Source organism: Tarenaya hassleriana, unplaced genomic scaffold (genome assembly GCF_000463585.1).
Source record: "Tarenaya hassleriana unplaced genomic scaffold, ASM46358v1 Cleome66, whole genome shotgun sequence".
In the NCBI taxonomy this organism is placed as follows: domain Eukaryota; kingdom Viridiplantae; phylum Streptophyta; class Magnoliopsida; order Brassicales; family Cleomaceae; genus Tarenaya; species Tarenaya hassleriana.
This window is the reverse complement of record NW_010969135.1, coordinates 300,931-313,606: the sequence shown is the minus strand read 5'-3', so window position 1 is coordinate 313,606 and position 12,676 is coordinate 300,931. Positions and strand designations below refer to the sequence as shown.

Below are 12,676 nucleotides of genomic sequence, written 5' to 3'. Positions count from 1 at the left end.
AGACTCGTGTATGTATGCAATGAAATTATAAGAGTATACATCAAATTCAAAAGTGAAAGTCTAGCCATTTTTTTTTTGTATATTAGAACCGATTCCTATTATTTTTGCTGGAGGGTTTATAAAGATAATATAATAGTTGTGCATATATAAGATTTATTTAGATTTTTAGATATTATATATATATATATGTATTGCTATACAATAAAGAGAATAATATACAAGAATATTTATATAACTCTTCGACAGGGAAATAATTTTGTATCATTACCCAATAGGGTCCTCGTCAAGTTCCATTTTTTTTTTAATATTTTGTTTACTTGTTAAGATAACTAATCAACAAGCAAATAATATTCTAACCTTGATTCCGTTTACTCCAATTGGTACCTTTTGTATGCTTTCACCATTTATAATTCTTTAAATATATAATCATTGGATGCATTTTTTGTGTGTGTGTGTGGTGGATGTAGCTATCATAACGACGATTATATTATCCAAGTTTGGATGCAAAGTATAGACTCTGGAAAATATAGTCGGACCAAAGGTCCGGTGAACTTCCACATTATAAAAAAAAACAACGATTATATTTATTTTCTTTTATATACCTAAAAATGTAGTGTGTACGTATCCTACCGTTAGTATAAGTGATTATGCCATTGATTGGAAACTAAATTAAATTAAATAAACGAAGGAGATCTCATTGAAATTAAAAACCGGATAAAAAAAATAAGGTCAACGAAGAAATCGGGGAAAAAATGGAAAATTAAAAAAGCAATTTCTATCGTTATATTAAAAGGAAAACACTAAAGCAGCGATCATGGCAATGAAAAAGCAAAGCAAAATCGAGATTTTAGAGTGAAGAAAAGATGGAGGGAATCTTTTATTGACTTTGGGATGAGTGTTGGTGGTGCCCTTCTTCTTCTTGCCGTGCAACTCAAGGTCTTCAAAAGCCTACCATGCAAATCATATCTTACTTTATAAAAGAGATATAAACCCAAAAAAAATTATTAATTGTTTCATTGTTTAGAAACAAAAAATTCCTTTTAAATTTTTTATAAAAAATCATCAAATATTAATTTTAATAAAGGATTCATCCACTATTTAAATTATTCAAAAAAAAATATTCTGTTTTAATTTTGTTATAAAAATTTATAAAATTCGAATAAAAATATATATAAATTATAAAATTCTAATTTATAAATATCATCCTTTATATAATAAATTTGTATACAAATATTATACTTAAAATTAAGTATATTTTATTTATTGTAAATATCATATTTAGAATTTTATCATGTATTGATATTTGAGATATTATAAACTATCAATTTGATTTTTTAAAATAAAAATTTAGTAATTGAAATACTATATAGTGTAAAATTACATATAAATTAATTATATAATAGATAATATATTTATAGAGTGAAATAAAAATATAGTATTTTTTACATGTAATGTTGTATAGATTGAATAATTTTTATATGTAAAACGAAGTTTTTTTTTTAATAAGACAAATATTTATTTTTTTTTAAATTTATCGATTTCTATATTTATAATCAATAAAATATATTTAATTTTAAATATAACATTTGTATTTAAATTTATTATATAAAGGTGATATTTACAATATGATAAATTTAAATAAATATTATGTTTTATTTTTATTTTTAGAATTGTATAATTTATATATGTTTTTATTCAATTTTTTTAGATTTATATAACAAAACTAAAATAGATTTTTTTAGTAATTTAGATTTGATGATTTTTTAATATATCAAATTTAAAGTGAAATATAGTTTTTAAACAATTTATATTTTTGATAGTCTTTTTTATTAAAAAATAACAGTTGATGATTTATTATAATAAATTTTAAGTAAAAGATTTTTTTTGTGTGTAAGTGATAATATATCTAATGGGATTTTTTGTTTGCTCCTTAGAAAATATAGATTATAGAATATATTAATAATTGCAGATAAGTTATTTATTTTGGTTTGATTCTTTTTTATCCCATTTTTACTGTTTGTGAAGGTTTTATTAGTTTTTTTGACATTGAATCTTGTTTAATTTTGGATTTTATTGAGATTCACTTCTTTATTAATTTTTTATATTATTTTAATAATTAATTTGAATTCAATTCAGTTAATTATAAAAATATATTAAATTAATTCTTCTACCAAATTCTATCGTTATATATTTATTCCATTCAACTCAATTCAAATTTGAAAATCCAAATCAAAATATACAATTCTATCATCTTGTTTTCTCTACCTTAAACATAAAACAAATCTCTATCCCTTTTTTAAAGTCAATTCCCTATTAAAAATCCAATTTTTTTTCTTTGCAAATGAATAAAAAATAGTCTCAGATTTGCTATTCAATCACTTATCTTATATATAGACGCAAATTTCTCATTACGTTTAGATTTTTAACCTTATCTTATACATGCATATTGCATTAACAATTTAACATTTATCCAAGCGTCATTATCTTGTGCACATAAATCCCAAAATGGAATATACTATGTTTTTTTTTTCATGTATAATTCAAAGTTATAATCACAGTTTTCCATTTAAAGCAGATTTTTTTCCATTCATAATCTCTTCAAACGGTAGGAAATATTATGTTCCTGATTTTACTTTGATTTTTTCATCAACACAAATAACAGCGTATTTTCGGTCCATATAAAATTTTCGTAGTTCATGTCAGATGTTTTGCACATTTTCATGTTACCCCATAACCTAATTCACCCGTCCATAACATATTTTGTCGTTATAAGCTTATTTTAGCGACCCAATAGTAATAATGACCAAATCATAGTAAATATGTAAATGGATTGATCATATTGAACAATTTATATAAATCGATACCAATTGATACATATTTTAGTAATTAATAGTTTAAAATAGTGTGACGTGAAATAAGACGTTTTTTTAAGTTTTCGCAATACAAATGTTTGATTTTGTCATTTTAAAATGAACACTTAAATTTACTCGAATTTTAAAAATACTATCGTTAAATTTTATAATATAAAATCTAAAGAACAAACATGCAAAATAATATTTTGTATTTTGTCACGTAAATATATATTTTTTATAATCAATAAATTTTACACATCTTCGATGTAACTATATCTTCTACAAAATAAAAAAATCTATTTAGATGACTCTTTCTAAATGAATACTCGAATTTGGATCGGAAAGAAATTTTGTCTAATCTTTTACCATCTAAATTGTCTATTTTAGATAAATATTATTTTAAATACATATTATACAATTTGAATGATCTATTAAATTTATTCAAAATATAAAAACCAAAAACCTGTTTGACTTACAACAGTGTTGAACGAAAATCTGAAGGAAGAAAGAACACATCCACTCGTGGACCATCTCCAGAAAAATGATTGGCATAGGGAGTAAAACGATTAAAATAAAACTTAAGGGGCAATAAAAGAGAAAAAGGAAAGATTAGGGTCCGAAGGAGAAAATCCAATAACTCGATACACCAAACCAAAACATCTCTGTTTGACTATTGACTTTCTTTGCTACGGCACGGCAGCCGAATCGAGGATTCAAAAAAATTAATAAAATATTATTTATTTCCTACAAAAGAATAATATGGCAAAATTGCAAAACCGAGGGAGAGTATCAGGCAAATCCGGAAATTATTAAGGGAAAGCGAGGGTATTTTCGGTATAACTAGGATGATAAATACGTGGTGATAGGGCACCAAGCTCTGCGCTGTTCATCCAAATGAGAAGAGAGAGAAAGAGAAATTAATTTATTATAGCTTTGCTCTGTGTGAAGACGACGACGAAGAGAACCAGCTCCGCCGCCACTTTGATCGGCGATTCTCTTTGTTCTCCGACAACATCTGACTACTGTTTCAGATTCCGATTCGTCCCTTCCATCGGTCTTGTTCTGTGGTTTTGTCTCCAAGACTTATAAATCCGGCGAGAGTAGACGACGGAGGCTGAGAGTCGAATCCATCTTTGCTTTTTGTTTGGCTGTTGAAAAGGGAGGTTTGTGTGGATTCTTGCAGAGGATTTGATCGGATCTCTCTCAAATCAGCGGCGATTTTTTTGTTGAGTGAGGGGAAAAAAAAGAGAAGTTGGTGGAACAGGTATATGAAACCCTAGTTTTCTTGATTTCTGACTGTTTATGTGATGGTTGATTATATTCTTTGGCGCGGAGAAGATCCTCGTTCTTTGATGTCTACACGGTTTGCTTTTGGACGTTTTGGTTACATCAATGTCGGCTTCGATACGGCTCGAAACTTCCCTTGGCATGGCAGATCCTTTAGGCTTTTGCTCGAAGACCATGTCTCGACCTGCGATTGCCGGGAGATCCTCTCCTGTTAGGACCATTGATGCTAAATCCTGGGACATTGATCGCTCTTTTACGCGTCCATACCTTTGAAAACTTAATCGTTGCGCCTCCTCCTGAGATCACTCCCGTCTTCATCTGGGTCTGGCTTGAACAACTGGGCAGAGATCTCACCTTTCTTCCTACCTTTCTTTCTACCCTTTTGCTTGATTGAGCAAAAGAGGCGGCTTGATGTACATACGACCCTAAACGATAGACTGAGGAGCTCATTCCACGACGTCTGATGCGCTTCATAACACGGTGTATCCCACGTTTGCTGCTTTTTTCGTAGACCAAAGAAGTTGGGAGTGACAGAGTTACATGGATCTTGCTATCGTCTTTCATGGCACGGGGTCAAGAAAATGCTTAGAAATTTTTCATCTAAGTCGTAAACGGCTCCCATGTTTGCCTTCTGTGTGTCTATTGCTCGCACTTGATCCAATAAGGAGGCTGGTTTCTGCTATATTGAACTCAATATGTCTGAAATCACATCCTGATCAGAAGATGTTATATTTCTTGTAGAAGGAGTAGGCACTATCTCTTGATTTGTGAACTTGCCATGTGTTTCGGTTGTTTATATGGTTTGCTTACCTAATTTTTTGTTTTCAGGTGAGGTAGTACCAAAACAATTCAGGGGAGCATACCTCCTAAACTTTGGTGTCAAGTGAATAGGAAGTGGCAATAAATCCAAGTTTGCAGTGTATTTGATATTCGGTGGATGGGATTGAAATCTAGGAAGCATGACGAGCACTGATGATGTAGAGCTTACAAGTACCATCAATTCTGGTCTTCCTTGGAAAATGGTGGCTAAAGGGAGTAGGAGCTCAACAAGACGTAATAAGAAACCAGTTGCACGAGTTGCAGCCTTGGATGTTCAGGCAGTAGACAGGAGTGCAGCAGGCGAAGGGGCGGAAGGTGTTTCAGAATCTGAGAAGGTTCTTGGCTTTTTTTTCTTTGTGTTCCTCGTATATGTTTATCATTGTAGTCTTTTGATCCTAATGCATGATTTTTTCTATGTATGGCAGCTTGGGGTTGCTGTTCTAGGTCAGCATTTTGCGGAAAAAGTAGAGCATGTTCCGATAAAGAAGCGGAGGTTTATCCTTCCTCTTCCATCATCGCCTTCAATCAGTTCCTCTTCTCGACATGAAGGCCCAGAACATCGTGCACAGATCAATCATGCATTGCATGTTTCTAGGTTAAACCCCAATCTGGTTGATGGAAGAACATCAGAAGATTTTGGTGAAAAGCCCGATTGCAACAGTCATGACTTCTCTGGAATCGAGATACTTGCTGATGTTGCTTGCAGTTGTGAAATAAGTAGTGATATACCGACAGCTCGGGATCATCTGTTTGTTAAAGAACCTGCTCAACAGCAAATTCCCTCGACCTTATCTGTCCATGTGGAAGGTGACGACCGATCATTAGTTGGGACAGTTACTGTCTCCCAGAAAGATGCTGTTCATGAATCTGGTGACCAGGCTATGGAAGACAAGAGTGAAACTGTAACGTCATCTAAGAAAAATCCGGTTGATGTTTTGGATCCTGCTTCTGGGGAGATGGTGTACCAGAACAACATTATTGTGGTTTCCAATGAATCATCTACAGAAAAGCCAAAGGGGAATGTTGACGCAGATGAAAACGAAAATTTAGCACCTCAGAACCAAACGGTTGGATCAGAGAAATCATCTGCTGACGAGCAAACTGAAAAGTCTAAGAACATTGAGTGCCCAAAAGATGATAGGTTACATTGGGATTTGAATCTGACGATGGATGCTTGGTGTCAACCTTGTGATGCCGGTGAAGGAAAAGTCACAGAGTCTGTTTCCCCTGTGGAGACAGAACCTATCAACGGTTGTAAAGACCGTGTGGATAGCGAGATTTCATCGGATGTGCATGTGAGCATCCCATTGCCTTCTGGGTCTAAGGCTGAAACAGCTGTTCCAAACACCAAGGATTCCCAATCTGGTTATGATGATTCCCAGTTTGAGGATGGAGAGTTGAGGGAACCATATCCTTGTTGGGAAGAAAACGAAGGTGATGCCGCAGAGGTTGAACAGGTGGATTATGGTTCTGAACCCGAGGATGAAAGATTCTATCATTTGGGTGAAGGTAATGAGAGTAAACTGGACGGTGTTGACAAGGGAATCGTGGCAGAGAAAAAATTTGGACCTGTAAATTCAGAATCTGGAGATGCACAAAGGATCCCGGGGACTAACGAAGGAAGTAGTGATATAGAGAAGCATGTGGTTGTCTCCTTGAATGATTCTTATGCGAAGGGCCCTTCTCCTTCTAGTGTTTTTTCTTCAAAATCCTTCAAGGAGTTGCCTTCACATGGTACTGTTCAGCAGAGAAGGCAAGTCCGCTTATGCTGACAACCTTTTTTTTTTAACAATGCCTTTTGCTTTACATGTTTTTAAGTTGATCCTTGCCTAACCGTAAGAATCCTCCTTGTTTCAGGTCTGATAGCTACGATGAGTCAAATGAGAGGGATGCTGGTTCAGACAAGTTTATGGGGAGGGACAGATCAGGAATCCATACGCGCGGTAGGAGTCCCGGAAGAGGGCATTTTGGTGGCTGGGATTCTAAACGACGTCTTTCCCCTTCTCCTATCTATAAAGGCAGCTCCTTTGGTTTCGGGCGTCGCCCAAAAAGCATAGTGGAGAGTCGAGGTTTGATGAATGGGTTTGATCAGCCGGCATCAGGACCAGATGGTCATATACGTAGGCAGTTCTCAAGTGGGGCATACAGGGGTCGGTTCAGAAGATTCCCGGATGATGGGAACCGTGACTTCAGAGGCGTAGATCGAGGCTTTCCAGGTGATGCGAACGAGTATCCTGGCCGGATGCACCACAGGAACAACGGCGGTAGCAGGAGAGAGAGAAGCAACTCTCCTGTCTTCAGGAGATTGCACTACCCTCATCAACCCTATGAGAAATCCCGATCAAGATCCAGAAGCCGTTCCCCAGTCTCGTGGAACAACCGGAACAGATCTCCCGGGCTGAGAGCTGATGATAGGATGGAGAGAGTGAGGCTGCCGTTCCAGAAGCGGTTTCCAGCCGACCAAGAGGTGGGATTCATGTCTCCACCAAGGAATAGGATGTCGCCGCCGCCACGTAACTCGAGGTTTTTCGAAGGGAGGAACAGCGATGGAGGGGAGAACCATAACAACAATTTCAGGATAAGGAAATCACCAGGAAGAATGCTTAGGCCAGGACAAAGATTCGATAGCAACGGACCTTCCATGAGAAGGGTGAGCTCAGAGAGTCACTTCAGGCCAACGTTACGACACAGACGGTTCGATGGGACTGGAGGGGGAAGGCGGGGGTGTAAATATGAAGGAGGAGAGGAGGAGAAGGGAGGGAACAGGTACGAGATGGTGAACCGGCCTCGGCGTTCAGACAACAATAGATCCGAAGACGGTGATAACATCCGACGTTTCAGATTTAACGGGGAACAGCAGCAGTCTCAGGTCGTCACAAACAACAACAACAACAGTGGGTCATGACGAAGATAGCAGATTTCCTCATATTTTTCCTCCAAAAATTTTTCTTGGGGTTTATCGTCGCTGGGGGTTAATTAGTGAAGAAGAAGAAGAAGAAGAAGAATAGGGTTTTCATGGTGCTGATGGGTTTATTTTGAGGAGAAGAGAGCGTTCTCTTCCACCTTTGTCTTTCGTTGTTCTTCTCCTTTTTTGTTTTCTCAACTCTCAGGCTAAGAAAGGGGTTTTTTGATTTGACATGTTTTTGTAGATCCCAACCAAAAAAAAAGAAAAAAGAAAAAGAAGAGGTAAAATCTTCTTCCTGCAATTTGAACATTGAATTACGGCAGTGGGGAGTTTTTGCTTACGATAAAGGCAGATAACACAATCAAGCAAGCGGGTACGGTTACAAACACGAAACAAAACAAACAGCGTCTTGTCTGTTTCCAACATCCCCAAACATCAGAGAGACATTTATGGAAGATAAGAACACAAGCCATATCACTACACACTTGCTCGAGTCGAGATGTGCAGTAGCTTAATCTACTGGCAACTGACTGCTGCAATGGCAAATCAAATCATCCTCTGAACATCCCATTGAAGACAATGGCGTCGGCGTTCTCACATATCTGCAGCGAAGAAACAGCCTGAGCCGCGATAAGATCAGCAGATATACCCATGTGATCCCACCCCCCTTCATCACAATACAGCTCATATTCTTCCCTTCTTCTGAAAGGCTCATGTGGGAGTGACCAGCTACTGTTTCCTATCCCATAAGCATTTGACAGAAACCCGATTCCTTGAATTGCATAATTGCCACAAGTTTGATGAGGAATGCTCTCGGCTCTTCTTCCGCCCATGTACAAGTCAACATTGGCGGCATAACCCCATGGGTTGAAACCCCTTTCTTCATTGATCATGATTTGGCATGGATCATCGGAATCTTCCCCAATCAGGACTTGCAGAGCGACAGCCTCAGCTATGGCAGCTCCTTCTTCATCCAGCCTTTGTTGTTCTTCCAGTCTTTTCTGCCTTTTCTTCTCCAGCTCGGCCCGGATGGCTGCAGAAGCAGCAAGGGCTTTCTCCAGGCGCATCTTTTTCTTCTCGGCCTGTCTGACACGGTCCAGTTCATCTTTAACCTGCTGTTCCTGCTGCCTCTTTGCAGCCTCTTCTTCATTCATCTCTGGTTGTTCTTCCTTCTTCTTCTGCTTCTTCTTCTCTAGCTCAGCCCGGATAGCTGCAGACGTAGCCAGGGCTTTCTCCAGACGCCTCTTTTTCTTCTCGGCTTGTTTGATGCGGTCTACTTCATTTTTCACCTGCTTCTTCTTTGCTTTTCTAGGGGCCGACGGAGCTTGCATGTATGTTGTGTTGTTCATGATTGCTTTTGACTTCAACCCCCTCCCAAGTTTGTGTACTAGGTTTTTGGACTTCCCTAAAGAGGAAAAACCTAAAAGGTATACATAATGTAGCTGGTTTTTTTATTTCCTTTTCCCTATTCCTTTACTTCTATCAACTAATCAACTAAATAACTGTGCTAAGCTCGCTGCAATCTTGAGAACTACACCCACTCTGGTATGTACGAATACCTCATCTTACGGACAATACAATCCCAAACAGAGACAACAGGAGACAACAGAAGGGAGACGTCGTAAGAGTTTGCAGACTTATCCCTTGGAAGCATTCGTCCTAATTTCCCGCAGCCCTTACACTTGCCCATTTTCTGCATGGGTAATTACTCAATTAGAATTAAGGTGAAAAGGAAAAACCATTAGTCACTCGCAAAGGCATTTAAGCCAGAACATACCCAAAAAACCCATAAAATCTAACAAGTCTAGAAGCAAAACAACCCCACTACAGTTTCAGCGGACACATGGGAAATTAGCCGACGAAACCTGAACTGGAAGGGAGTTATCACTGAGAATACGATAGAACAAACTCCACACGATTGGCAATCAAAACAATTGAATTGGTCTAAAAAAGTTCAGGAAATATAAAGACTGAACTGAAGCACCAAACAGCTAAACTAGTTCCACGTTCTTGCACCGACAAAGGTGTCGTCAGCCGAAACGATGGTAAATCCAAATACCACCGAACTTCACCCTGATGCAGAATTTGGTTCGCTTTCTGCATCAGCAACAAATAATCCACATAGCTTTGATAGAAACAATGGATTCAATCAACCAACACCATAACAGCGAGGTCAGATCGCGAAATTGTAAGAAACAATATATAAGTATCGACGAAACTACAAACCACCCACAAACTGAAATAATCAGATCCGCTCCCAGAAACTCATGAAACATCAAATTAAATCTAAAATTAATAACAACAAACAGAAAGATCGATTCATATCAATTAGTTCCGATTAAATTCCATAAACAAACATTAGATCAGGGAAACATATACACCTAAACCACCAGAAAAGCCCTCGATCTAGATTCAACTATGGAAAGAGAAAATACACGGAAAAAACAAACGAGATGAAGAATCGGATCAAAAACCTTGGCAAAGTGGCATAGAAGCAGCCGCCTCAAAGAACTCCCCGATTAATCGGATAAAATAGAGCGAAACAGAAAACGATGAAGCAAAATTGACTGCTTGGATCCAGAGAAAGCTAGAGAGAGAAAGCGCAGAACAACCCAGAGAGAGAGAGAGAAGATGTGTAGAGGGAGAAAGTGAATTTAACCGACGGATTCGACTTATATAGAAGAGAACACAAGAGGTGGGGCCATATAAATTAAACGCCAATAGTATTATGACACGTGGCAAGTGATGTTCGAGAATATCTGACTTTTTAGAGAGGAAGTTTTCTATTGGGACTTTGGGACTAAGGGCGGTGCAACGTTGTCAAGCCACGTGGACACTTCGTCACGCCAGTGTTTTCAGATGAGCCATTCACAGCCGTTGGATTAGAGATTTGCCCATGGTTTTACGGATGATTCAACGGCTGAGATCTCAGATCTTAGAAAGTTAAACCTGGAGGGCAAAAGCGTCAGTTACAAAAGTGCCTTGGTTTCATAAACCTTGGTGGGTGGGCTACGAAATCTAAATAATTGAACTATAGGCCCAAATAAATTAAACTGGAATTATAGACCCGTAAATATAGACATGATAAATCGGATAATAAATAATAATCTATAATAAAAACCCAAAACTATTTTAAAAAACAAACACAAAATATATTTAAGCACTTAATTTATTCACAGTTTCTTTTAATTCCACAAATGACGTAATAATTCGCGATAATTACATTAGGACATGTTCGACTTTAGAGTTATATATTCAATACAAATTATTTGATGGCGAAATTATAAATAAAAAGAGTTCATGGGCTTATATAAGTGTTATGGGCTTTTACGATGAAAAAGCCCGTTTTGCGATTCCCTTTTGATGACGGGATGAAAGAGAAAAACTTCAATTTAAAAAACAACAAAAGTGATTAGGGATGCATCCCTGATCCCTTCTCATATAGAACCCAAAAATACGTTAATGTTTTTATCTAAACGTCTAAAATTTTTGACCGGTATTAATTTTAGAAAAATCGAATTTTTAAAATTAAATTAAATCGAATTTTAAAAAAATACAAAAAACCAATTTTTTTAAAAGATCAATATTTTTTTTAATAAAAACGGAATTAAAACCGAACAAAACCGAATATAATATATTAACTGATTGTTATTTATTTTTGTAAAATCGAAAAAATCGAAGCGAATTATTTCTGATCTGAACCCGAATACCGAAACACCCATCTCTAATAATAATAATAATAATAATAATAATAATAATAATAATAATAATAATAATAATAATAATAATAATAATAATAATAATAATAATAATAATAATAATAATAATGTTTACATCGTCTACGTTTAATGAGACCCACCTATCATATACCGTATTTATCCATAGAGTCACGTTTCCGAAAATGTTTTTCGTCTTCCATCGGCTGACTACTACTTGGAGTAAAATCCATGTTTGCAAGAAATAGGACCCACAATTTTGTCCATTTTTTCTACAGATATTTTTGTTTTTATTATTCATAATATCTTTTCAATCTGAAATAGTTTACACCCCTTAAGATTTGATTTGTTTAAGAGTACAAGTGAATATCAATGGATAGATATTAAATTTGAGATTTGTTTCGGTTTTAAAAAAAATGTTTATTTAAAGTTTTTGTAATACTTTTGGTTTCGTATTTGATTTTCATTAAAATTTGTTGTTTTTTTAAAAAAAACTGATTTTTAATATTCAATTTGTATTCTATTAATTTAATTTAAAAAATCATAGTAAAATTTAAATCAAATTCAACTAGAATGTGATTACATTTTTTTGGTTTTATTTCAATTTAATTTGATACATTCCAACCAAAAAATCATTTACTATAAAACATCTTTGTAATTTGGAAAAATAAATTAAAGGAGTGACATGTTAAAGACTAATGAAGATAAAATGACAAATTATAGTATTCGATATATAACTCATTGCTTTTGTGATAAGATCGCCAGCTTGACTTGAATAGAGTTATAGCAAGGCAATATGATCATATGCTAAAAAAAGTATAATACAAAAAAAATAGAAAAGTAACTATGTATATATATATCATAGTTTTAATTAACTAATTTTTCCTAATTAAGTTATGATTTTGGAGTCGAGAGAATTATTTGATTTCATGACCAAACGACGAAATAAACGAAGGTTTAATTAAAGGAAAAAATATTTGAAAATTTCTGAACTTGTAATTTGGTATAATATTATTTTCTGAATTTGTAAATACGTCTATTTATTCTCAAATTTATATTTTTGAACACAATAATTCCTAAACTTGCTTAACTGTTCT

At 35.3% G+C, this 12,676-nt stretch overlaps 2 protein-coding genes across 3 annotated transcripts; one reads left to right on the top strand and one right to left on the bottom strand.

Moving 5' to 3' along the window:
• The first annotated feature begins 3,715 nt into the window (after positions 1-3,715).
• LOC104800273 (serine/arginine repetitive matrix protein 2-like) lies at positions 3,716-8,094 on the top strand. Of its 2 annotated transcripts, none has more exons than XM_010523063.2 (4): positions 3,716-4,116; positions 4,968-5,293; positions 5,384-6,711; positions 6,816-8,094. In XM_010523063.2, exons 2-4 carry the CDS (start codon positions 5,099-5,101, stop codon positions 7,861-7,863), a joined length of 2,571 nt encoding a protein of 856 aa, XP_010521365.1. In that variant the 5' UTR covers positions 3,716-4,116; positions 4,968-5,098; the 3' UTR covers positions 7,864-8,094. The 2 variants fall into 2 exon arrangements, with proteins under 2 accessions (XP_010521365.1, XP_010521366.1); XM_010523064.1 differs by lacking the exon at positions 3,716-4,116 and adding an exon at positions 4,124-4,885.
• Positions 8,095-8,202: 108 nt separating this feature from the next.
• Positions 8,203-10,509, bottom strand: LOC104800271 (inner centromere protein B-like). Its single transcript, XM_010523061.2, has 2 exons — positions 10,338-10,509; positions 8,203-9,556 (listed from the first exon to the last, which is right to left on the bottom strand). Exon 2 carries the CDS (start codon positions 9,210-9,212, stop codon positions 8,415-8,417), a length of 798 nt encoding a protein of 265 aa, XP_010521363.1. The 5' UTR covers positions 9,213-9,556; positions 10,338-10,509; the 3' UTR covers positions 8,203-8,414.
• Between the last annotated feature and the right edge of the window lie 2,167 nt (positions 10,510-12,676).